This window comes from Oncorhynchus gorbuscha, linkage group LG08, assembly GCF_021184085.1.
Source record: "Oncorhynchus gorbuscha isolate QuinsamMale2020 ecotype Even-year linkage group LG08, OgorEven_v1.0, whole genome shotgun sequence".
Taxonomy (NCBI): Eukaryota; Metazoa; Chordata; class Actinopteri; order Salmoniformes; family Salmonidae; genus Oncorhynchus; species Oncorhynchus gorbuscha.
In genome coordinates this window covers 9,808,154-9,835,597 of record NC_060180.1, presented here as the reverse complement: position 1 = coordinate 9,835,597, position 27,444 = coordinate 9,808,154, and the positions used below count along the sequence as shown (strand labels likewise).

At 45.9% G+C, this 27,444-nt stretch overlaps 1 protein-coding gene across 3 annotated transcripts in view; it reads right to left on the bottom strand.

Annotated features, from left to right (window-relative positions):
- The window catches only part of LOC124041180 (attractin-like protein 1), a 368,532-nt gene that overhangs the window by 216,039 nt on the left and 125,049 nt on the right, over positions 1-27,444 (bottom strand). For 2 of the 3 annotated variants that reach the window (XR_006839890.1, XR_006839889.1), the window contains exon 20: positions 16,165-16,259. Coding sequence is in view for 1 of the 3 variants with exons in the window: in XM_046358453.1 (XP_046214409.1) it covers positions 16,174-16,259 (86 nt within the window). In the remaining 2 variants the exon portion in view is untranslated. The remainder of the gene's footprint in view (positions 1-16,164; positions 16,260-27,444) is intronic. The other variant, XM_046358453.1, reaches the window with a different exon arrangement.

Below are 27,444 nucleotides of genomic sequence, written 5' to 3'. Positions count from 1 at the left end.
TGTGTGTAGGTTAGGGCGGTATTGTGTGTAGGTTAGGGCGGTATTGTGTGTAGGTTAGGGCGGTATTGTGTGTAGGTTAGGGTGGGTATTGTGTGTAGGTTAGGGCGATATTGTGTGTAGGTTAGGGCGATATTGTGTAGGTTATATTGTGTGTAGGTTAGGGGCGGTATTGTGTGTAGGTTAGGCGGTATTGTGTGTAGGTTAGGGCGGTATTGTGTGTAGGTTAGGGCGGTATTGTGTGTAGGTTAGGTGGTATTGTGTGTAGGTTAGGTATTGTGTGTAGGTTGTGTGTAGGTTAGGGCGGTATTGTGTGTAGGTTAGGGCGGTATTGTGTGTAGGTTAGGCGGTATTGTGTGTAGGTTAGGGCGGTATTGTGTGTAGGTTAGGGCGGTATTGTGTGTAGGTTAGGGCGGTATTGTGTGTAGGTTAGGGCGGTATTGTGTGTAGGTTAGGGCGGTATTGTGTGTAGGTTAGGGCGGTATTGTGTGTAGGTTAGGGCGGTATTGTGTGTAGGTTAGGGTGGTATTGTGTGTAGGTTAGGCGGTATTGTGTGTAGGTTAGGGCGGTATTGTGTGTAGGTTAGGCGGTATTGTGTGTAGGTTAGGCGGTATTGTGTGTAGGTTAGGGTGGTATTGTGTGTAGGTTAGGGCGGTATTGTGTGTAGGTTAGGGCGGTATTGTGTGTAGGTTAGGGTGGTATTGTGTGTAGGTTAGGGTGGTATTGTGTGTAGGTTAGGGCGGTATTGTGTGTAGGTTAGGGTGGTATTGTGTGTAGGTTAGGGCGGTATTGTGTGTAGGTTAGGGCGGTATTGTGTGTAGGTTAGGGCGGTATTGTGTGTAGGTTAGGGCGGTATTGTGTGTAGGTTAGGGTGGTATTGTGTGTAGGTTAGGGTGGTATTGTGTGGTATTGTGTGTAGGTTAGGGTGGTATTGTGTGTAGGTTAGGTGGTATTGTGTGTAGGTTAGGGTGGTATTGTGTGTAGGTTAGGGTGGTATTGTGTGTAGGTTAGGTGGTATTGTGTGTAGGTTAGGGTGGTATTGTGTGTAGGTTAGGGTGGTATTGTGTGTAGGTTAGGGCGGTATTGTGTGTAGGTTAGGCGGTATTGTGTGTAGGTTAGGGCGGTATTGTGTGTAGGTTAGGGCGGTATTGTGTGTAGGTTGTGTGTAGGTTAGGGCGGTATTGTGTGTAGGTTAGGCGGTATTGTGTGTAGGTTAGGGCGGTATTGTGTGTAGGTTAGGGCGGTATTGTGTGTAGGTTAGGGCGGTATTGTGTGTAGGTTAGGCGGTATTGTGTGTAGGTTAGGGCGGTATTGTGTGTAGGTTAGGGCGGTATTGTGTGTAGGTTAGGTGGTTATTGTGTGTAGGTTAGGGCGGTATTGTGTGTAGGTTAGGGCGGTATTGTGTGTGTGTGTAGGTTAGGGCGGTATTGTGTGTAGGTTAGGGTGGTATTGTGTGTAGGTTAGGGTGGTATTGTGTGTAGGTTAGGGCGGTATTGTGTGTAGGTTAGGGCGGTATTGTGTGTAGGTTAGGGTGGTATTGTGTGTAGGTTAGGGTGGTATTGTGTGTAGGTTAGGGTGGTATTGTGTGTAGGTTAGGGTGGTATTGTGTGTAGGTTAGGTGGTATTGTGTGTAGGTTAGGGCGGTATTGTGTGTAGGTTAGGGCGGTATTGTGTGTAGGTTAGGGTGGTATTGTGTGTAGGTTAGGGTGGTATTGTGTGTAGGTTAGGGTGGTATTGTGTGTAGGTTAGGGTGGTATTGTGTGTAGGTTAGGGTGGTATTGTGTGTAGGTTAGGGTGGTATTGTGTGTAGGTTAGGGTGGTATTGTGTGTAGGTTAGGGTGGTATTGTGTGTAGGTTAGGGCGGTATTGTGTGTAGGTTAGGGCGGTATTGTGTAGGTTAGGGCGGTATTGTGTGTAGGTTAGGGTGGTATTGTGTGTAGGTTAGGGTGGTATTGTGTGTAGGTTAGGGTGGTATTGTGTGTAGGTTAGGGTGGGTGTGTAGGTTTGTGTGTAGGTTAGGGTGGTATTGTGTGTAGGTTAGGGTGGTATTGTGTGTAGGTTAGGTGGTATTGTGTGTAGGTTAGGGTGGTATTGTGTGTAGGTTAGGGTGGTATTGTGTGTAGGTTAGGGTGGTATTGTGTGTAGGTTAGGGTGGTATTGTGTGTAGGTTAGGGTGGTATTGTGTGTAGGTTAGGGTGGTATTGTGTGTAGGTTAGGTGGTATTGTGTGTAGGTTAGGGTGGTATTGTGTGTAGGTTAGGGTAGGTATTGTGTGTAGGTTAGGGTGGTATTGTGTGTAGGTTAGGGCGGTATTGTGTGTAGGTTAGGGTGGTATTGTGTGTAGGTTAGGTGGTATTGTGTGTAGGTTAGGGTGGTATTGTGTGTAGGTTAGGGGTGGTATTGTGTGTAGGTTAGGGTGGGTGGTAGGTTGTGTGTAGGTTAGGGTGGTATTGTGTGTAGGTTAGGGTGGTATTGTGTGTAGGTTAGGGTGGTATTGTGTGTAGGTTAGGTGGTATTGTGTGTAGGTTAGGGTGGTATTGTGTGTAGGTTAGGGTGGTATTGTGTGTAGGTTAGGGTGGTATTGTGTGTAGGTTAGGGAGGTATTGTGTGTAGGTTAGGGTGGTATTGTGTGTAGGTTAGGGTGGTATTGTGTGTAGGTTAGGTGGTATTGTGTGTAGGTTAGGGTGGTATTGTGTGTAGGTTAGGGTGGTATTGTGTGTAGGTTAGGGTGGTATTGTGTGTAGGTTAGGGTGGGTGGTATTGTGTGTAGGTTAGGGTGGTATTGTGTGTAGGTTAGGGTGGTATTGTGTGTAGGTTAGGGTGGTATTGTGTGTAGGTTAGGGTGGTATTGTGTGTAGGTTAGGGTGGTATTGTGTGTAGGTTTGGTATTGTGTGTAGGTTAGGGTGGTATTGTGTGTAGGTTAGGGTGGTATTGTGTGTAGGTTAGGGTGGTAGGTTAGGGTGGTATTGTGTTAGGGTGGTATTGTGTGTAGGTTAGGGTGGTATTGTGTGTAGGTTAGGTGGTATTGTGTGTAGGTTAGGGTGGTATTGTGTGTAGGTTAGGTGGTATTGTGTGTAGGTTAGGGTGGTATTGTGTGTAGGTTAGGGTGGTATTGTGTGTAGGTTAGGGTGGTATTGTGTGTAGGTTAGGGTGGTATTGTGTGTAGGTTAGGGTGGTATTGTGTGTAGGTTAGGGCGGTATTGTGTGTAGGTTAGGGAGGTATTGTGTGTAGGTTAGGGTGGTATTGTGTGTAGGTTAGGGTGGTATTGTGTGTAGGTTAGGGCGGTATTGTGTGTAGGTTAGGGTGGTATTGTGTGTAGGTTAGGGTGGTATTGTGTGTAGGTTAGGGTGGTATTGTGTGTAGGTTAGGGCGGTATTGTGTGTAGGTTAGGGTGGTATTGTGTGTAGGTTAGGGTGGTATTGTGTTGTAGGTTAGGGTGGTATTGTGTGTAGGTTAGGGTGGTATTGTGTGTAGGTTAGGGTGGTATTGTGTGTAGGTTAGGGTGGTATTGTGTGTAGGTTAGGGTGGTATTGTGTGTAGGTTAGGGCGGTATTGTGTGTAGGTTAGGGTGGTATTGTGTGTAGGTTAGGGTGGTATTGGGTGGTATTGTGTGTAGGTTAGGGTGGTATTGTGTGTAGGTTAGGGTGGTATTGTGTGTAGGTTAGGGTGGTATTGTGTGTAGGTTAGGGTGGTATTGTGTGTAGGTTAGGGTGGTATTGTGTGTAGGTTAGGGGTGGTATTGTGTGTAGGTTAGGGTGGTATTGTGTGTAGGTTAGGGTGGTATTGTGTGTAGGTTAGGGTGGTATTGTGTGTAGGTTAGGTTGTGTGTAGGTTAGGGTGGTATTGTGTGTAGGTTAGGGTGGTATTGTGTGTAGGTTAGGGTGGTATTGTGTGTAGGTTAGGTGGTATTGTGTGTAGGTTAGGTGGTATTGTGTGTAGGTTAGGGTGGTATTGTGTGTAGGTTAGGGTGGTATTGTGTGTAGGTTAGGGCGGTATTGTGTGTAGGTTAGGGTGGTATTGTGTGTAGGTTAGGATGGTATTTGTGTTGTAGGTTAGGGGCGGTATTGTGTGTAGGTTAGGGGCGGTATTGTGTGTAGGTTAGGGGGCGGTATTGTGTGTAGGTTAGGGTGGTATTGTGTGTAGGTTAGGGCAGTATTGTGTGTAGGTTAGGGTGGTATTGTGTGTAGGTTAGGGTGGTATTGTGTGTAGGTTAGGGTGGTATTGTGTGTAGGTTAGGGCTGACCCCATTTAGTTGACTAGTCGATTGTTTGGTCAATAGGCTGTTGGTCGACCAAGATCTCTTTAGTCGAGCAGGAATTGGAACCTTTTCCCAGATTATGTTGCTATGTGCATTATAGCAAAGTTAACCAGCATATTGGTGTTGAGAACAATGCCGGAGGCAGCAGCAGAATGAGGAGATGAGAAAATAGCCCTTGGCTTATTGTAAAAAAAAAAGTTAGGAGAGAGAAAACCCAAACTTAATTAGATCTATAATCAATAGCTTAACTGTTAAATGTGCTTGGCTTTATAAATCATCAATATTTCTACATTAACAAAGTCAGATCCTGCTTCGATTGCCTGTTTGAGTGTTCGTTTAATAGCATACCGATTCCGTAAGCACCAAATCTCACACAGCAACATGTCAAGTAAACAATTTCACAAATGTGGCTGTTTTTAATATTTGCTTTGCTGTAATAAAGGCTTTAGAACATTCAGTCAAAGAAATAAACATAAATCATGTAGCAGATATAGGATATGGTAGAAAGAGTGTGGCCTTTTCGTGGACCAGCCTCAATTTGGTCCAAACATAGACGTCTTTAAGTACAGAGAGAACCTTGATGAAAACCTGGTCCAAAGTGCTCAGAACTTCAGACAGGGATGAAGATTCACCTTCCAACAGGACAACAACCCTAAGCACACAGCCAAGATAACGCAGGAGTGGCTTCAGGGCAAGTCTCTGAATGTCCTTGAGTGTCCCAGCCAGAACCCGGTCTTGAACCCGATCGAACATCTCTAGAGAGAGTTGAAAATAGCTGTGCAGCGACGCTCCCCATCCAACCTGACAGATCTTGAGAGGATCTGCAGAGAAGAATGGGAGAAAATTCCCAAATACAGGTGTGGCAAGCTTGTAGCATCATACCCAAGAAGACTCAAGGCTGTAATCGCTGCCAAAAGTGCTTCAGAGTAAAGGGTCTGAATACTAATATAAATGTGATATTTCAGTTGCTTATTTTTAATATTTAACTAGGCAAGTCAGTTAAGAACAAATTCTTATTTACAATGACGGTCTACACTGGCCAAACCCTAACCCAGACGACGCTGGGCCAATTGTGCACTACCTTATGATACAGCCTGGAATCGAACCAGTGTCTGTATTGACACCTCTAGCACTGAGATGCAGTGACTTAGACCGCTGCACCACTTGGGAGCCATATAAGACAAGTAAATTGCCGAACCTGGCGTTAAGGCTGGAAAATGCCAGTGTGACAGTTTTTACATGACAAAATTGCAAACTAATGTGCGTTTGACACTAACCTCCTTAACGCCAACCGAACATAGAACCCTAAATGCACTATGCATTATGTGGGTTGAATGCTGTAAAACAATAACACAATGATGGTAGTGACTGGCCATTAATGCTTATCACTTATTAATCATAATTCATTCACATTCATTCACATTACTTTAATATCACTATTGTAGGAGTTATTAAAAGTAAAGGCATACTTTTATGACTGCTGAATACCAACTATCAATCACTTAGATCATGCATTTTCAGGCTCACGAAGCAACTGTTTTCTATCCCTCTCAATCTCACATTCTCTTCTCAGTCACCGTGTGTGCTCCACACCGTTGTCTCTTCTCAGTCACCGTGTGTGCTCCACACCGTTGTCTCTTCTCAGTCACCGTGTCTGCTCCACACCATTGTCTCTTCTCAGTCACCGTGTCTGCTCCACACCGTTGTCTCTTCTCAGTCACCGTGTCTGCTCCACACCATTGTCTCTTCTCAGTCACCGTGTCTGCTCCACACCGTTGTCTCTTCTCAGTCACCGTGTCTGCTCCACACCGTTGTCTCTTCTCAGTCACCGTGTCTGCTCCACACCGTTGTCTCTTCTCAGTCACCGTGTCTGCTCCACACCGTTGTCTCTTCTCGGTCACCGTGTCTGCTCCACACCGTTGTCTCTTCTCAGTCACCGTGTCTGCTCCACACCGTTGTCTCTTCTCAGTCACCGTGTCTGCTCCACACCATTGTCTCTTCTCAGTCAGCATGTCTGCTCCACACCATTGTCTCTTCTCAGTCACCATGTCTGCTCCACACCATTGTCTTTTCTCAGTCACCATGTCTGCTCCACACCATTGTCTCTTCTCAGTCACCATATCTGCTCCACACCGTTGTCTCTTCTCAGTCACCGTGTCTGATCCACACCATTGTCTCTTCTCAGTCACCGTGTCTGCTCCACACAGTCGTCTCTTCTCAGTCACCGTGTCTGTTCCACACCGTAGTCTCTTCTCAGTCACCATGTCTGCTCCACACCATTGTCTCTTCTCAGTCACCATGTCTGCTCCACACCATTGTCTTTTCTCAGTCACCATGTCTGCTCCACACCGTTGTCTCTTCTCAGTCACCATATCTGCTCCACACCGTTGTCTCTTCTCAGTCACCGTGTCTGATCCACACCATTGTCTCTTCTCAGTCACCGTGTCTGCTCCACACAGTCGTCTCTTCTCAGTCACCGTGTCTGTTCCACACCGTAGTCTCTTCTCAGTCACCGTGTCTGTTCCAAACCATTGTCTCTTCTCAGTCACCGTGTCTGTTCCACACCGTTGTCTCTTCTCAGTCACCGTGTCTGCTCCACACCGTTGTCTCTTCTCGGTCACTGTGTCTGCTCCACACCGTTGTCTCTTCTCAGTCACCGTGTCTGCTCCACACCATTGTCTCTTCTCAGTCACCATGTCTGCTCCACACCGTTGTCTCTTCTCAGTCACCGTGTCTGCTCCACACCGTTGTCTCTTCTCAGTCACCGTGTCTGCTCCACACTGTCGTCTCTTCTCAGTCACCGTGTCTGTTCCACACCGTCGTCTCTTCTCAGTCACCGTGTCTGTTCCAAACCATTGTCTCTTCTCAGTCACCGTGTCTGTTCCACACCGTCGTCTCTTCTCAGTCACCGTGTCTGTTCCAAACCGTTGTCTCTTCTCAGTCACAGTGTCTGCTCCACACCGTTGTCTCTTCTCAGTCACCGTGTCTGTTCCACACCGTTGTCTCTTCTCAGTCACCGTGTCTGTTCCACACCGTTGTCTCTTCTCAGTCACCGTGTCTGCTCCACACCATTGTCTCTTCTCAGTCACCATGTCTGCTCCACACCGTTGTCTCTTCTCAGTCACCGTGTCTGCTCCACACCATTGTCTCTTCTCAGTCACCGTGTCTGCTCCACACCATTCTTATTATAGCTCAGTGCTCGTGCTCGGCACAGACCAGACAAGTTTAAACGGGCGTGCAATGAATTTTGATTATTGTAGTTAATTACCACATTTTCTGCATTAAACTATGTTGAATATTGGTCTGTTGGAAACTCCCTACAACTATCGCACAGTGCAGGCTTGATCTGATTTATTTGTAGAGAAACTGTATATTGAGCTCACAGGGGGGAAAAAAAAACAAATGAAAGGGAATTAAAATAATTGAACTGACATCGGTCAATTTGTTGTTTAAAAACACTTCAAAATTGAACCTGATAATGCCATGACTAAGAAAAATCATGAAGGAATCATGAATAACGATAAGTGAGATGCCGTTCAGAGGCTACAACAAAACAAGCTAAACTCTTACCAATAACATGGGAGGGGTAGCATTTTTCGGGGGTATCATATTTTTGCCTCTAACCTTCTCATTCATCATTAGTCATGATGCATTCATGATTGTCCATAATCATGGTAGCATCCATGTGAATATAGAAATGTTCAGAAACATCTTCTATTCTTACTATTCTTAAAGTGACTCCAAAATGGCACAAGACATTATTCACCTTTCAGTTCCTATTGGACAGAACATAATCCAAAACCAACCACTAATACATCCAACAAGTTGTGCAAGGAATATGGGATCAAATACTCAACTTTGGACTATTTCAATACACTATATGTGAATTTTTCCAAATACTTATGACATCTTCAAATGGGGGGACTAGATACAGTTGAAGTCAGAAGTGTACATACACCTTAGCCAAATACATTTCAACTCAGTTTTTCACAATTCCTGACATTTAATTCTAGTAAAAAATCCTCATGATGCCACCTATTTTGTGAAGTGTACCAATCCCTCCTGCAGCAAAGCACTCCCACAACATGATGCTGCCACCCCCGTGCTTCACAGTTAGGATGGTGTTCTTCAGCTTGCAAGCCTCCCCCTTTCCCTCCAAACATAATGATGGTCATTACGGCCAAACAGTTCTATTTTTTGTTTCATCAGACCAGACGACATTTCTCCAAAAACTACAATCTTTGTCCCCATGTGCATTGCAAACCGTAGTCCCATTGCAAACCGTATTCTGGCTTTTTGCCGGTTTTGGAGCAGTGGCTTCTTCCTTGCTGAGTGGCCTTTCAGGTCATGTCGACATAGGACTCATTTTACTGTGAATATAGATACATTTGTACCCGTTTCCTCCAGCATCTTCACAAGGTGCCTTGCTGTTGTTCTGCGATTGATTTGCACTTTTCGCACCAAAGTACGTTCATCTCTAGGAGACATAACACGTCTCCTTCCAAATGTTTAAAGGCACAGTCAACTTTGTGTATGTAAACCTCTCACCCACTGGAATTGTGATACAGTGAATTATAAGTGAAATAATCTGTCTGTAAATAATTGTTGGGAAAATGACTTGTGTCATGCACAAAGTAGATGTCCTAACTAACTTGCCAAAACGAGTTTGTTAACAAGAAATTTGTGGAGTGGTTGAAAAATGAGTTTTAATTACTCCAACCTAAGTGTATTTAAACTTCTGACTTCAACTGTACATAAAATGTTTTCATTTCTAAATGGTAAAACAGATATGTATGAAAATACCCTCAAATAAAACCTTACATTCTGTACTAAAATGCTGGAGCATAGATCCAAATATTTAGCTTTTGCTTCAATGTCCTCATACATTTGGAGAAGTGTGTCAAATATGTGTATGTGCCCCACATGTTTGTGTGTTCGTGTGTAGCCTTTGTACAGTGGGCCAGCACGCTTGATGTCCACACTGCAGATCTAAGCAGACAAAGGCACTGTGAGCCAACGCTGGAGCAAAGGACAAACGGCCCCCCCAGAGAATGAATAACACAACCACTCCTGGCCTTGCTTACTCTTATTTGACATTTCAGAAAACATTTCAGAGACAAAAAAAAACACACACACACCCACACACCCACCCACACACAGATAAGGCTGACAAACACACACACACTCACTATACTTACATCTACAAAGATAAACTAATACATCACAAGCACACACAAGTAAAACCACACTGTCAAGCACCACACACACACACACACACAAACAGTTTCAGTCTGGCATTCTCAGAGGAACCATGCTCTTGCTAATGGTTCCTTTATTGCAGCCAGTCAGTGTGCACATCTGCTGAAGCAGAGGGACGGGGGCCTTACCGCCAGCCCAGGGGAAATCGATCGTTCATAATCAAAATGGCAAATAAATGTCTTCCATTACACACAGCCATTTTGAGAAAGCTCTCTGAAAAAAAAATAGTTTTGACGGCGAAAGCATTTGATGGGAAGCGTACGTGACAAATCAAGGAGTCGCACAGAGCAGGCAGTGCAGGGAACAAATAGAAATACACGCAGGAAGTCAACTGCTCCCACTCACAACACTTCAAGACTGAGTGAAGGACGACTAATGAATATGGGAAAGCTGGGACGAGGTCAATTATTTTCCCAAGTTGCTGACAAATGTCAAAATTTGTGGAAAACCATTCCCCAACTTTTTCGATTTGAGTGTCATTCCGAGTTTTGCGGGTCAAAAACAACAGTTGTGCCATGCATGGTTTAATCAATCTCACGTTGAATCTCTTTTTCTGTGGCCAAGTTTCATACCGTTAACATATTTTTAGAGGAGTCATGAAGCTACTGTAAACAAGCAATATGGTTTAGATTGAATAGGTCATTTAGTGTGGGCAGAAAAATCTTTGATGATCTGAACTTTGAACATCAGAAACACCTCAATCAACTTCTACTATTCCTAATTTCCCCTCATCTCAGCAGGCTAAAAATGTTTATCAGAACAAACAAATATATATCTAAAATCAGCGGTTTACATATGTTGTCTCCTTGATGTAAAACTATTTTTAAATCTAATTGAAATCGCAATCTATTCATAAAACAAAAACACACAAATCAGCCTGTGTTAGTGCTCTGCTTGACATGGAAAGAAAAAATATTGTGTTTATACGTAGAACGTACAGTCATCATCCCCTTGGTCAGTTGTGTAACTCATGACAGTCACATGGTAATAATGTGTGTGCGGTATGAAATGAGGCTTGCTCTAATGTGACAGGTACTTTATAGCTGAGACCAAATGCTGTTTTTCAAGTGTGAATGCGCGCGTGCAGGAAAGTGCTTGATAGTCCTGTAAAAGGAGCAGCGGTCAAATGGTAATGACAGAGAGATGTCCCTTTAAGGAAAACAAAACCTTCTCACTCGTACTCAAAGCATTAAAAAGACACCGCTGCAAAATCCATGTGCATAAATGACTTGACATTCACAGAGAGAGGATAATGCACAATATGTGCATGCACTCTCATTCTCTTAATAAATCTGCCAATCCCTCGGACACCTGCATGCAAACTCAAACACGCGCACCTGCGCACACAGGAGCCCTCCAGAGTTGAGCAGGCCTCATTAGAACATAACAGTACCAGTGACAGCAGTGCACTTCTCCACTCCACGATTTATTGATGCAGCATTTTTCACCCTGCCTTTACCGCACCGGTGAAAGCACTTAGGGGTATTATAGTGCAGCACAGGGCCAGCCTGGCACTCTGATGGCACAAACAAACACACTGGGTGCTGCGCCCCCTGTGCCAACCCCATTACTGGTATTAAAGCCTTGGCTAAGGCCCCAAACGCACATTAACAAAGGGCCAAATTGCTGACACTGCAAGGGGGTTCAGAGAGGGTACAGCCCCACAACTCATCCCCAACTAGTGGGATATACCATTGACATTGTAGGAGCAAGAATCATCCAACACCGAATAAGGTTATTGAGAGCGATGCCATAGGGGAACCATTTGATGGGTCTCTGAATAACCATAAACGGGATGGTTCTTTGAAGAACCATACAAAAGTCCAAAACCAGAATCAGAAATGAATAGCCCTGCTGTAGGGTTTTAAACCTTATTTGCATATTTCCCAGGGTGCCTGCACCACATACTCTCACTACTTGTGTCCTCCAGGGGTCGGTTCGAGGCCCTCACTTGGCTCTGTCATATCCTCACATGGTCTCTCCTATCATTGCCATGTGGATGATACTCAACTACCTTTCTCCTTCCCCCCTACTGACACCCAGGTGGCGACACGCATCGCTGTGTGCCTGACAGATATCTCAACCACCTCAAACTCAACAAGTCGGAACTGCTCTTCCTCTCAGGGAAGGCCTGCCCGCTCAAAGACCTCTCCATCATGGTTGACAACTCCACAGCGTTGCCCTCCCAGAGTGCAAAGAACCTTGGCATGAACCCGGACAACACCCTGTCGTTCTTTGCAAACATCAAAGCAGTGATCTGCTCCTGCAGGCTCATGCTCTACAACATCCGTAGAGTACGACACTACCTCACACAGGAAGCGGCGCAGGTCCTAATCCAGGCACTTATCCTCTCCCATCTGGACTACTGCAACTCACTGTAGGCTGAGCTCCCCACTTGTGCCATCAAACCCCTGCAACTTATCCAGAACGCTGCAGCCCGCCTAGCTTTCAACCTTCCCAAGTTCTCACATGTCACCCAGAACGCTGCAGCCCGCCTAGCTTTCAACCTTCCCAAGTTCTCACATGTCACCCAGAACGCTGCAGCCCGCCTAGCTTTCAACCTCCCCAAGTTCTCACATGTCACCCAGAACGCTGCAGCCCGCCTAGCTTTCAACCTTCCCAAGTTCTCACATGTCACCCAGAACGCTGCAGCCCGTCTAGCTTTCAACCTTCCCAAGTTCTCACGTCACCCAGAACGATGCAGCCCGCCTAGCTTTTGACCTCCCCAAGTTCTCACATGTCACCCAGAATGCTGCAGCCCGCCTAGCTTTCAACCTTCCCAAATTCTCACATGTCACCCAGAACGCTGCAGCCCACCTAGCTTTCAACCTCCCCAAGTTCTCACATGTCACCCAGAACGCTGCAGCCCGCCTAGCTTTCAACCTCCCCAAGTTCTCACATGTCACCCAGAACGCTGCAGCCCGCCTAGCTTTCAACCTCCCCAAGTTCTCACATGTCACCCAGAACGCTGCAGCCCGTCTAGCTTTCAACCTTCCCAAATTCTCACATGTCACCCAGAACGCTGCAGCCCGCCTAGCTTTCAACCTCCCCAAGTTCTCACATGTCACCCAGAACGCTGCAGCCCGCCTAGCTTTCCACCTTCCTAAGTTCTCACATGTCACCCAGAACGCTGCAGCCCGCCTAGCTTTCCACCTTCCTAAGTTATCACATGTCACCCAGAACGCTGCAGCCCGCCTAGCTTTCCACCTTCCCAAGTTCTCACGTCACCCAGAACACTGCAGCCCGCCTAGCTTTCAACCTTCCCAAGTTCTCACATGTCACCCAGAACGCTGCAGCCCGCCTAGCTTTCCACCTTCCCAAGTTCTCACATGTCACCCAGAACGCTGCAGCCCGCCTAGCTTTCAACCTCCCCAAGTTCTCACATGTCACCCAGAACGCTGCAGCCCGCCTAGCTTTCAACCTCCCCAAGTTCTCACATGTCACCCAATACGCTGCAGCCCGCCTAGCTTTCAACTTCCCCAAGTTCTCACATGTCACCCAGAACGCTGCAGCCGGCCTAGCTTTCAACCTCCCCAAGTTCTCACATGTCACCCAGAACGCTGCAGCCCGCCTAGCTTTCAACCTCCCCAAGTTCTCACATGTCACCCAGAACGCTGCAGCCCGCCTAGCTTTCCACCTTCCCAAGTTCTCACATGTCACCCAGAACGCTGCAGCCCGCCTAGCTTTCCACCTTCCCAAGTTCTCACATGTCACCCAGAACGCTGCAGCCCGCCTAGCTTTCCACCTTCCCAAGTTCTCACATGTCACCCAGAACGCTGCAGCCCGCCTAGCTTTCAACCTCCCCAAGTTCTCACATGTCACCCGGAACGCTGCAGCCCGCCTAGCTTTCAACCTCCCCAAGTTCTCACGTCACCTGGAACGCTGCAGCCCGCCTAGCTTTCCACCTCCCCAAGTTCTCACATGTCACCCAGAACGCTGCAGCCCGCCTAGCTTTCCACCTTCCCAAGTTCTCACGTCACCCAGAACGCTGCAGCCCGCCTAGCTTTCCACCTTCCCAAGTTCTCACATGTCACCCAGAACGCTGCAGCCCGCCTAGCTTTCCACCTTCCCAAGTTCTCACATGTCACCCAGAACGCTGCAGCCCGCCTAGGTTTCAACCTTCCCAAGTTCTCACATGTCACCCAGAACGCTGCAGCCCGCCTAGCTTTCCACCTTCCCAAGTTCTCACATGTCACCCAGAACGCTGTAGCCCGCCTAGCTTTCAACCTCCCCAAGTTCTCACATGTCACCCAGAACGCTGCAGCCCGCCTAGCTTTCAACCACCCCAAGTTCTCACATGTCACCCAGAACGCTGCAGCCCGCCTAGCTTTCAACCTCCCCAAGTTCTCACATGTCACCCAGAACGCTGCAGCCCGCCTAGCTTTCAACCTCCCCAAGTTCTCACATGTCACCCAGAACGCTGCAGCCCGCCTAGCTTTCAACCTCCCCAAGTTCTCACATGTCACCCAGAACGCTGCAGCCCGCCTAGCTTTCCACCTTCCCAAGTTCTCACATGTCACCCAGAACGCTGCAGCCCGCCTAGCTTTCCACCTTCCCAAGTTCTCACATGTCACCCAGAACGCTGCAGCCCGCCTAGCTTTCCACCTTCCCAAGTTCTCACATGTCACCCAGAACGCTGCAGCCCGCCTAGCTTTCAACCTCCCCAAGTTCTCACATGTCACCCGGAACGCTGCAGCCCGCCTAGCTTTCAACCTCCCCAAGTTCTCACATGTCACCCAGAACGCTGCAGCCCGCCTAGCTTTCCACCTTCCCAAGTTCTCACATGTCACCCAGAACGCTGCAGCCCGCCTAGCTTTCAACCTCCCCAAGTTCTCACATGTCACCCGGAACGCTGCAGCCCGCCTAGCTTTCAACCTCCCCAAGTTCTCACATGTCACCCGGAACGCTGCAGCCCGCCTAGCTTTCCACCTTCCCAAGTTCTCACATGTCACCCAGAACGCTGCAGCCCGCCTAGCTTTCCACCTTCCCAAGTTCTCACATGTCACCCAGAACGCTGCAGCCCGCCTAGCTTTCCACCTTCCCAAGTTCTCACATGTCACCCAGAACGCTGCAGCCCGCCTAGCTTTCAACCTCCCCAAGTTCTCACATGTCACCCGGAACGCTGCAGCCCGCCTAGCTTTCAACCTCCCCAAGTTCTCACGTCACCCGGAACGCTGCAGCCCGCCTAGCTTTCCACCTTCCCAAGTTCTCACATGTCACCCAGAACGCTGCAGCCCGCCTAGCTTTCCACCTTCCCAAGTTCTCACATGTCACCCAGAACGCTGCAGCCCGCCTAGCTTTCAACCTCCCCAAGTTCTCACATGTCACCCGGAACGCTGCAGCCCGCCTAGCTTTCAACCTCCCCAAGTTCTCACGTCACCCGGAACGCTGCAGCCCGCCTAGCTTTCCACCTCCCCAAGTTCTCACATGTCACCCAGAACGCTGCAGCCCGCCTAGCTTTCCACCTTCCCAAGTTCTCACATGTCACCCCGCTCCTCTGCACATTCCACTGCCTTCTAATCAAAGCTCGCTATCCACTACAAGACTATGGTTCTTGCCTACGGAGCAGCAAGAGGACATGCCCCTCCCTATGCTCTAACTCTATACCCCAACCCCAGCACTCTGTTCCCGCCCCCCCTTCTAGCTCTAACTCTACACCCCAACCCCAGCACTCTGTTCCCGCCCCCCCTTCCAGCTCTGACTCTACTGATAGCTACGTTATTGAGGAAACATGTAGTTTCTATGCCTGTGATATGTGGTTGTCCCACCTAGCTATCTGAAGATGATTGCACTAACTATAAGTCGCTCTGGATAAGAGCATCTGCTAAATGACTACAATGTAAATGTACCTTTCCAGTGAATTTACCAGTACCACCCATGACTGTTTGTAGTGATGAGTATTAAACCTGTCACCTGTGATAAAAAGAAGTGCACTATGGTACACAGAATCCAAGGGTTTTAAAGTAGAGCTGGCAGGAAGTTTGCCTGTACAAACTGTTTCCTGCTGTTTAGGGAGAGGCGTGATCTATTTCTATATTCAAAAGGCACTCACACATCAGAGCTATCTTTGTTGCAGGTGCATGGCAACAATTGAATAACACGAGAGAAAAAATAAGAAAGCTTTACGTAAAGTTTAATAAAGAGCAGTGATACTAGCAAGAGCAGTGATACCAGCAAGAAGTGTGCAGGTTTCTTCTCATGATCTACTTCTATAAAAGAAGCCTACTTTAAATCTCAGATTCTTAACTAGCTCATCCGTATGTTTTTTAAACGTCACATTTTTGTCAATCCAAAAGCCAAGATATTTATAGGCAGGAACCTGCTCGATGAGACAACCATCCAATGCATAAATGTGTAAACCATCATATTTCTACAAGAATTAGAAAACAACATACATAGGTGTTTTCCTGCATTAAGTACCAAAATGGGCCTTTCAGATTTTCTGATGAACAGTAGATGCCATGTCAAGAACCCCACACTAAACTCAAAGGTTATTTATTTGGTAAGAGTTCTCCAAGTGACCTTAAAAAGAGTTGAGGAACAAGCATTTAAGAACCTTCATTTTCTTCAGTATAGGTCTCGTAGTGGAATGATGCAAAAAGGTTAACAAACATTAACTGTACATTAAGGCATAAAACATCGTACTCACAGCTGGCACTGGTCTCCCCTTGATTCCCTTGGTTTGGCAGTAGCATTTCCCCGTCGACACCTGGCACAGATTGGCATGTCCGTTGCACTTGCAGGCTACCATGGTCAAAGAAAACAAATGGAGGAGAAAGAAAGAGAGAGGAGAGGGGGGGGGGGGGGGGGGAAACACGGTCAGTCATCTCACAATGATGCACAACACACAAACCAGTGAGTCAGCCAGTCAGCCAGGAGACTGACAGGACTGAATAAAGCCCGTAGCTCTGGGCCATACCTGAATGATGCAACATCTTCTTGTACCGTTCTGCTTATGACTAATTACCATACTCTCTGGTGGCAAAAGGGTCAAGACTGGTGTCCTCACCTAACCCAAAGGTCAGTGACCTTGGGTTAGCCAGAGAGGAGTGACAGTGAGTCACATAATTTGATGTTTGCAGAGGGCAAAACAGCATTGAATATAAACATATTGCACACTCAAGAGCAACATTAGTTAGATACAGTTTGAATGATTACAGCAAGTCAATGTTTAAATCATGACTGTTAGCTTCTGTATATATGCTGACCAGAAAACTTGGGGATACAATGATAAGATGAAAATGATGTGACTGGGAATGTGTTTATAGTTATTCATTCTGAGCAATCCAAGGGAGTGCAGAGGGTAGGACAATGTTTCAAAGCACTCTGGTCAAGGTAACCTGGGGCATAGAAATTATAATGAGAACAAACTTCTCTTGTGCCATTATGAGTCTAAGTACATGACTGTACTGAGGTAAACAACAAGTAGTCATGGGAAAGGGAACTGTATTTCAATGTAGGTAAACAAAAAGTTCCTTCCTCCATGAAAGTTTTGAAAGACTGCGGGAGAGTGAATGTCTGAAAAGGACAGAGAGAGAGAAATTCCTCAAGAAATGAAGATTTAAAAAATACCATGATTTTGGTGATTTCCATAACATGTTATCCATAGATGGGTTCTTTGGAGGAAGGATTGTTGACATACAGAACCAGTCAAAAGTTGGGACACGCCTCATTCAAGGGTTTTTCTTTATTTTTTAAACTATTTTCTAGATTGCAGAATAATAGTGAAGACATCAAAACTATTAAATAACACATATGGAATCATGTTGTAACCAAAAAAGTGTTAAATATATTTTATATTTGAGATTATTTTATATTTGAGATTCAAAGTAGCCACCCTGTGCCTTGATGACAGCTTTGCACAACAGGTGTGTCTTGTTAAAAGTTAATTTGACAAATCAAATCAAATTTTATTTGTCACATACACATGGTTAGCAGATGTTAATGCGAGTGTAGCGAAATGCTTGTGCTTCTAGTTCCGACAATGCAGTGATAACCAACAAGTAATCTAACTAACAATTCCAAAACTACTGTCTTATACACAGTGTAAGGGGATAAGGAACATGTACATAAGGATATATGAATGAGTGATGGTACAGAGCAGCATACAGTAGATGGTATCGAGTACAGTATATACATATGAGATGAGTGTGTAGACAAAGTAAACAAAGTGGCATAGTTAAAGTGGCTAGTGATACATGTGTTACATAAGGATGCAGTCGATGATGTAGAGTACAGTATATACATATGCATATGAGATGAATAATGTAGGGTAGGTAACATTATATAAGGTAGCATTGTTTAAAGTGGCTAGTGATATATTTACATCATTTCCCATCAATTCCCATTATTAAAATGGCTGGAGTTGGGTCAGTGTCAATGACAGTGTGTTGGCAGCAGCCACTCAATGTTAGTGGTGGCTGTTTAACAGTCTGATGGCCTTGAGATAGAAGCTGTTTTTCAGTCTCTCGGTCCCAGCTTTGATGCACCTGTACTGACCTCGCCTTCTGGATGATAGCGGGGTGAACAGGCAGTGGTTCGGGTGGTTGATGTCCTTGATGATCTTTATGGCCTTCCTGTAACAACGGGAGGTGTAGGTGTCCTGGAGGGCAGGTAGTTTGCCCCCGGTGATGCGTTGTGCAGTCCTCACTACCCTCTGGAGAGCCTTACGGTTGAGGGCGGAGCAGTTGCCGTACCAGGCGGTGATACAGCCCGCCAGGATGCTCTCGATTGTGCATCTGTAGAAGTTTGTGAGTGCTTTTGGTGACAAGCTGAATTTCTTCAGCCTCCTGAGGTTGAATAGGCGCTGCTGCGCCTTCTTCACGACGCTGTCAGTGTGAGTGGACCAATTCAGTTTGTCTGTGATGTGTATGCCGAGGAACTTAAAACTAGCTACCCTCTCCACTACTGTTCCATCGATGTGGATAGGGGGTGTTCCCTCTGCTGTTTCCTGAAGTCCACAATCATCTCCTTAGTTTTGTTGACGTTGAGTGTGAGGTTATTTTCCTGACACCACACTCCGAGGGCCCTCACCTCCTCCCTGTAGGCCGTCTCGTCGTTGTTGGTAATCAAGCCTACCACTGTTGTGTCATCCGCAAACTTGATGATTGAGTTGGAGGCGTGCGTGGCCACGCAGTCGTGGGTGAACAGGGAGTACAGGAGAGGGCTCAGAACGCACCCTTGTGGGGCCCCCCGTGTTGAGGATCAGCGGGGAGGAGATGTTGTTGCCTACCCTCACCACCTGGGGCGGCCCGTCAGGAAGTCCAGTACCCAGTTGCACAGGGCGGGGTCGAGACCCAGGGTCTCGAGCTTGATGACGAGCTTGGAGGGTACTATGGTGTTGAATGCCGAGCTGTAGTCGATGAACAGCATTCTCACATAGGTATTCCTCTTGTCCAGGTGGGTTAGGGCAGTGTGCAGTGTGGTTGAGATTGCATCGTCTGTGGACCTATTTGGGCGGTAAGCAAATTGGAGTGGGTCTAGGGTGTCAGGTAGGGTGGAGGTGATATGGTCCTTGACTAGTCTCTCAAAGCACTTCATGATGACGGAAGTGAGTGCTACGGGGCGGTAGTCGTTTAGCTCAGTTACCTTAGCTTTCTTGGGAACAGGAACAATGGTGGCCCTCTTGAAGCATGTGGGAACAGCAGACTGGTATAGGGATTGATTGAATATGTCCGTAAACACACCGGCCAGCTGGTCTGCGGATGCTCTGAGGGCGCGGCTGGGGATGCCATCTGGGCCTGCAGCCTTGCGAGGGTTAACACGTTTAAATGTCTTACTCACCTCGGCTGCAGTGAAGGAGAGACTGCATGTTTCCGTTGCAGGCCGTGTCAGTGGCACTGTATTGTCCTCAAAGCGCTGCATTGCAGTGCTAGCTGTGCCACTAAAGATTCTGGGTTTAGTGTTTCCTCCGACACATTGGTGCGGCTGGCAAACGTTATTAAGTGGGAATTGTGTCAAGAAGCAGTGCGGCTTTGTTGGGTTGTGTTAGGAGGACGCACGGCCCTCGACCTTCGCCGAGTCCATACAGGAGTTGCAGCGATGAGACAAGACAAACTACCAATTGGATACCACGAAATTGGGGAGAAAAAAGGGGTAAAAAAAAAAGTAGAAAAAAGTAAAAAATTGTTGGTGGAATTTCTTTCCTTCTGAATGTGTTTGAGCCAATCAGCTGTGTTGTGACAAGGTATTAATTTTATATATATATAAAAAAAAAGAAGTTAAACCTTTGTTCAAGTCAGTTAAAAACAAATTCTTATTTACAAATGACGGCTACCCAACCCAAACCCTAACAACGCTGGGCCAATTGTGTGCTGCTCTATGGGACTCCCAATTACGGTTGGTTGTGATACATGCTGGAATCGAACAAGGGTCTATAGTGACGCCTCTAGCACTGAGATGCAGTGCCTTTGACCGCTGTGCCACTTTGGAGCACTGGTAGGGGTGGAATATAGAAGATAGTCCAAGTCCATATTAAGGCAAGAACGGGTCGAATAAACAAAGATAAATGACAGTCCATCATTACTTTAAGACTTGAAGGTCAGTCAATACGGAACATTTCAAGAACTTTGAAAGTTTCTTGAAGTGCAGTCGCAAAAATTCTCAAACCTATGATGAAACTGTCTCTATTGAGGATTGTCTCAGGAAAGGAAGACCCAAAGTTACCTCTGCTGCAGAGGATAAGTTCAATAGAGTTACCAGCCTCAGATTGCAGCCCAAATAAATGCTTCATAGAGTTAAAGTAAAAGACATCTCAACAGCAACTGCTCAGAGGAGACTGTGAATCAGGCCTTCATGGTCTAATTGCTGCAAAGAAACCACTACTAAAAGGACACCAATAATAAGAAGAGACTTGCTTGGGCCAAGAAAAACAAGCAATGGCCATTAGACCAGTAGAAATCTGTCCCTTGGTCTGGAGTCCAAATTTGAGATGTTTTTGTTCCAACTGCCTTGAACGGATGATCTCCGCATGTGTGGTTCACCCCGTGAAGCATGGAGGTGGGGGTGTGATGGTACTTTGCTGGTGACACTGTCTGTGATTTATTTAGAATTCAAGGCACACTTAATCAGCATGGCTATCACTGCATTCTACGCCATCCCATCTGGTTTGCACTGTGGGACTATCATTTGTTTTTCAACAGGACAATGACCCAACACACCTCCAGGCAGTGTAAGGCCTATTTAACCAAGGAGAGTGATGGAGTGCTGCATCAGATGACCTGACCTCCACAATCACCCAACCTCAACCCAATTGAGATGGTTTGGCTTGAGTTGGACCGCAGAGTGAAGGAAAAGCAGCCAAGAAGTGCTCAGCATATATGTGGGAACTCATTCAAGACAGTTGGAAAAGCATTCCAGGTGAAACTGGTTGAGAGAATGTCAAGAGTGTGCAAAGCTGTCATCAAGGCAAAGGGTGGCTACTTTGAATAATCAAAAATATATTTTGATTTGGTTAACACTATTTTGGTTACTACATGATTCCATATACGTTATTTCATAGTTTTGATGTCTTCACAATTTTACAATGTAGAAAATAGTAAAAAAATAAAGGAAAACCCTTGAATGAGAAGGTGTCCAAACTTTTGACTGGTACTGTATATATTTATTTTTGTCGAGCAGTAGCATATATATATATATATTTTTTACTATATATATATATATATATATATATATATATATATATATATATATATATATATGCTACTGCTCGACAAAAAAAATAACTTGGTCAAGCAACAGCCTGTCGACTAAACAATTGACCAGTCTAATAATTGGGTCAGCCCTAATAGAGCCTTAGAAAAAACATCCCGTTAAAGACGTACTTTTGTAGCCAACATAAAGTCATACCCCACTGTGATACGCCTGACACTGACATGTAAAACTAGATCCTCCTCCATACCGCTTTTATGTTCTATAGGAGGCACGGAACCCAGTGACATCCACCACTAACTAACTACTGCAGCAGCAATAGAGACATGCCACTTCACTTCCACTGTCTGTCCTATTTACAGAGAAACAGAGATAGAGCAAAATAATGAAATAAACAGAGGAAATACAATGAGGATTTTGTTTTGGGAGGCGGTGCAGCTTGTATCTTTGGGGCTTATGCTCTATAAGCTCAGTCTCTCGCTCTCTCAGTCTCTCGCTCTCTCAGTCTCTCGCTCTCTCAGTCTCTCGCTCTCTCAGTCTCTCGCTCTCTCAGTCTCTCGCTCTCTCAGTCTCTCGCTCTCTCAGTCTCTCGCTCTCTCAGTCTCTCGCTCTCTCAGTCTCTCGCTCTCAGTCTCTCGCTCTCAGTCTCTCGCTCTCAGTCTCTCGTCTCTCGCTCTGTCAGTCTCTCGCTCTGTCAGTCTCTCGCTCTGTCAGTCTCTCGCTCTGTCAGTCTCTCGCTCTGTCAGTCTCTCGCTCTGTCAGTCTCTCGCTCTGTCAGTCTCTCGCTCTGTCAGTCTCTCGCTCTGTCAGTCTCTCGCTCTCTCGCTCTCTCTGTCTCTCGCTCTCTCTGCCTCTCGCTCTCTCTGTCTCTCGCTCTCTCTATCTCTCGCTCTCTCTATCTCTCGCTCTCTCTATCTCTCGTCTCTATCTCTCGCTCTCTCTGTCTCTCGCTCTCAGTCTCTCGCTCTCAGTCTCTCGCTCTCAGCCTCTGTCTCTCGCTCTCAGTCTCTCGCTCTCAGTCTCTCGCTCTCAGTCTCTCGCTCTCAGTCTCTCGCTCTCAGTCTCTCGCTCTCAGTCTCTCGCTCTCTCAGTCTCTCGCTCTCTCAGTCTCTCGCTCTCTCAGTCTCTCGCTCTCTCAGTCTCTCGCTCTCTCAGTCTCTCGCTCTCTCAGTCTCTCGCTCTCTCAGTCTCTCGCTCTCTCAGTCTCTCGCTCTCAGTCTCTCGCTCTCTCAGTCTCTCGCTCTCTCAGTCTCTCGCTCTCTCAGTCTCTCGCTCTCTCAGTCTCTCGCTCTCTCAGTCTCTCGCTCTCTCAGTCTCTCGCTCTCTCAGTCTCTCGCTCTCTCAGTCTCTCGCTCTCTCAGTCTCTCGCTCTCAGTCTCTCGCTCTCTCAGTCTCTCGCTCTCTCAGTCTCTCGCTCTCTCAGTCTCTCGCTCTCTCAGTCTCTCGCTCTCTCAGTCTCTCGCTCTCTCAGTCTCTCGCTCTCTCAGTCTCTCGCTCTCTCAGTCTCTCGCTCTCTCAGTCTCTCGCTCTCTCAGTCTCTCGCTCTCTCAGTCTCGCTCGCTCTCTGTCTCTCGCTCTCTCAGTCTCTCGCTCTCTCAGTCTCTCGCTCTCTCTGTCTCTCTCTCTCAGTCTCTGTCTCTCGCTCTCAGTCTCTGTCTCTCGCTCTCAGTCTCTCGCTCTCTCAGTCTCTCGCTCTCAGTCTCTCGCTCTCAGTCTCTCGCTCTCTCAGTCTCTCGCTCTCTCAGTCTCTCGCTCTCTCAGTCTCTCGCTCTCTCAGTCTCTCGCTCTCTCAGTCTCTCGCTCTCTCAGTCTCTCGCTCTCTCAGTCTCTCGCTCTCTCAGTCTCTCGCTCTCTCAGTCTCTCGCTCTCTCAGTCTCTCGCTCTCTCAGTCTCTCGCTCTCTCAGTCTCTGTCTCTCGCTCTCTGTCTCTGTCTCTCGCTCTCTCAGTCTCTCGCTCTCAGTCTCTCGCTCTCAGTCTCTCGCTCTCAGTCTCTCGCTCTCAGTCTCTCGCTCTCAGTCTCTCGCTCTCAGTCTCTCGCTCTCTCAGTCTCTCGCTCTCTCAGTCTCTCGCTCTCTCAGTCTCTCGCTCTCTCAGTCTCTCGCTCTCTCAGTCTCTCGCTCTCTCAGTCTCTGTCTCTCGCTCTCTGTCTCTGTCTCTCGCTCTCTCAGTCTCTCGCTCTCTCAGTCTCTCGCTCTCTCAGTCTCTCGCTCTCTCAGTCTCTGTCTCTCGCTCTCTGTCTCTGTCTCTCGCTCTCTCAGTCTCTGTCTCTCGCTCTCTGTCTCTCGCTCTCTCAGTCTCTCGCTCTCAGTCTCTCGCTCTCTCAGTCTCTCGCTCTCTCAGTCTCTCGCTCTCTCAGTCTCTCTCAGTCTCTCGTGCATAATATGTATATTTTATGCACATTTGTAAAAAATACTTAGGTCTCAATATGTCTTCCCTGTTAAAATAAAGGTTACATCAAAATGTGTATCTCTCCCTCCCTCCATCTGTTGAACAAAGCCAAATATAGATGTTTTTCTCAGATGTAACTGACCAAATTGGAGCAGCTAAAACAGAGAAACGCTAAGATTTCTCATACTTTTTCATTATACTATTCACTTGACAGCAAAGCCTGTCTTGTCTGTACAAAGAGATATACTCCCCTCTCTCACAGCCCTAGTGGGAACTATCATACAGTACACTATAAACACTCCATCAAACATACCTAAACAACTCCCACACTTCCAGAACCAAAACAGCCATAACCAGATCATCTTTCATACACACAGGCATCCCAAGATGAAACACCTCCCCCTTACACATTCATACCCATAACAGAAAAGTCTAAATATATTTTCAGCTATACCGAATTTGCATTTTCCGTTTTTGAGAAGAGTAAGACATGGGATTTCGCCAGTTGGAATTATTCCTAACTATACAGACAGTGTAGGAATAGTTGAACACCGCATACAATACTCTGACTCAAGGTAGGCATTATGAATGTTCCAACATTCAGGCTCTGTGTAGATGTATGATACAGTACATTGTCTAAATCTGGTAGTAGCCACAATGAAAACTGAAGTAGAATAAACTATCATTGGCCCAGTGCAGGTATAAGTCTGTACAGTAGATTTGATTTGGACCTCTTTTAGTCCTCATTTAGACTAATCTTCCAAGAGTCTTTAAACTTTAAAATACAATTTATAATACGAACACATTTTCACACACTGTTACAAACAGACATAACACACTAAGAAGATATTGATTCTTCATCTACCATAGTCCAGCACAACTTTCTATTATATTTAAATGGTTTAAATCAAAATCAAATTGTTATTTTGCCTATTTCTCTTTTCTATCTGGATAACACATAGATGGTGGACAATCTATTCCTAGTATTTATGGAATGTCTGTCTCTTACCAACTGAATACTGTTGTGAATAGAACTTGGCCGTTTTAAATTATGTATATTATGAAATACAATAAGCATGTTTTTTTCAATTATCTTGTTGATTTATGACCAACCAAGAGGATTGCGAATGACTACAACAGAAGAACCATATCTCCACCTTAAAACAATCCATGCTGCTTTGTTCTGTGCAATCTGCAGCCTCCTAATTTCACTTGCTGATGCCTTTCCCCAGACCACAGAACAGTAGTTCACCTCAATCTCAATTAATGCTTGTGTTATTTGCATAAGAATCTTTCCCGGTAAATATTTAGCTATCCTTATGACTATGCATGCTGACTATGATAAGCAGGTGTCTAGCTGCACTCCTAGTAGTTTGGTTTCTGCCACTTCCTCAATTTGTACTCCCACAAAACTTAATTGGATCCCATGCTGTGTTGGCCTTTTCCTAGTGGAACAGACCAACATAAATTTGGTTTTCTTGGTGTTTAAAACTATTTTTATGGAAAACCCTCTCCCTGATATTCTCCAAAACTCCTTGTAAAGCTTTCTGTACCTGTTGAACAGATTGTCTTGCTGTATACATTGTAGTATCATCTGCAAATATAGTAGCTTGAGTTTCAGATAAGGCATAAGGAAGGTCGTTGGTATATATTTAATAAAGAAGTGGCCCAAGGAGGCTGCCTTGCGGTATTCCACAGTTTAAAGCATGAGGGAAAGAAAATTAACCATTGATATAGGTAGACTGTTTCCTGTCAGTTAGATATGACTGTACCCAATTCAATGCAACCTCCTTAAAACAATAATGCATTAATTTTGTCAAAATAATTTCATGTTCCACTAAATCAAATGCTGCACTACAAAGTAGACTACATTGTCAAACTTCCAAATTGTCTAGTATGTGTTGTGTAACAGTGGGTTGACTCCTGTAGGCTGTACTGTATAGACAGGGAGCAGCATGCAGGACTGCAGAGTGCCTCTCCTCTCTGTGCAGAGCAGACACTGAGCTGATTTATGGCTAAATTAGGATCTCTATGAATGTACTCACATTATAGGAGTAGAGTAGTGTGCTTCAGAGGCTGCTGTTCAGGCACTTAGACAGAGATATGTGACACTATACCACTACAGCAGGGCATACTGTAGATATCACAAAAACACACACACGGCTATGCTTGCAGAAACACGCATAAAGTGTAGTGTAAATATACAGATGCATATTAGTGGACTCACAGCCAACCATCACTTTACTCTTGTTTTTCCAAACTGTGGTTGTCTACAGGGACTGCTTCTAAACTAAAGAGCTTACAGCAGTTCTCAACAACGGACACGTCTATACACAGCAGCAGGAGAAAGCTCAAAGCATCTTTAATAAGATCCACAATTCTCTTCAGAAGACACAAAGGAACACTGTGACATGATGCAGCTCACACTTCTGAGCCCAGTTCTGAGACAACACAATGTGATAGGCTAGCTGATTGGCTACAGTGGCAGGGCTGACACTCCAGAGTCTCCCATACTGCACTCTGGTCCTGTGAGACTTGACAAATCTTAGTGCAGTGGTCACCAATCGGTCGATCAAACGTTTCTGTAAAAAAAAGGATTAGGGTCTCCTACATTCCTACTTCTTTTTTAAAATTTGGTTTGCGCTGTTGGCTGTAGGTGCATTTGATTCAGCAGCCCTAGCACCAGGAAGGCAAAGTGTTCCCATATTGTATTATATATTATATAGTATTATATAGGTGCATTTTATTCAGCAGCCCTAGCACCAGGAAGGCAAAGTGTTCCCATATTGTATTATATATTATATAGTATTATATACAGTGCCTTGCAAAAGTATTCGGCCCCCTTGAACTTTGCGACCTTTTTCCACATTTCAGGCTTCAAACATAAAGATATAAAACTGTATTTTTTTTGTGAAGAATCAACAACAAGTGGGACACAATCATGAAGTGGAACGACATTTATTGGATATTTCAAACTTTTTTAACAAATCAAAAACTGAAAAATTGGGCATGCAAAATTATTCAGCCCCTTTACTTTCAGTGCAGCAAACTCTCTCCAGAAGTTCAGTGAGGATCTCTGAATGATCCAATGTTGACCTAAATGACTAATGATGATAAATACAATCCACCTGTGTGTAATCAAGTCTCCGTATGAATGCACCTGTACTGTGATAGTCTCAGAGGTCCGTTAAAAGCGCAGAGAGCATCATGAAGAACAAGGAACACACCAGGCAGGTCCGAGATACTGTTGTGAAGAAGTTTAAAGCCGGATTTGGATACAAAAAGATTTCCCAAGCTTTAAACATCCCAAGGAGCACTGTGCAAGCGATAATATTGAAATGGAAGGAGTATCAGACCACTGCAAATCTACCAAGACCTGGCCGTCCCTCTAAACTTTCAGCTCATACAAGGAGAAGACTGATCAGAGATGCAGCCAAGAGGCCCATGATCACTCTGGATGAACTGCAGAGATCTACAGCTGAGGTGGGAGACTCTGTCCATAGGACAACAATCAGTCATATATTGCACAAATCTGGCCTTCATGGAAGAGTGGCAAGAAGAAAGCCATTTCTTAAAGATATCCATAAAAAGTGTTGTTTAAAGTTTGCCACAAGCCACCTGGGAGACACACCAAACATGTGGAAGAAGGTGCTCTGGTCAGATGAAACCAAAATTGAACTTTTTGGCAACAATGCAAAACGTTATGTTTGGCGTAAAAGCAACACAGCTCATCACCCTGAACACCCCATCCCCACTGTCAAACATGGTGGTGGCAGCATCATGGTTTGGGCCTGCTTTTCTTCAGCAGGGACAGGGAAGATGATTACAATTGATGGGAAGATGGATGGAGCCAAATACAGGACCATTCTGGAAGAAAACCTGATGGAGTCT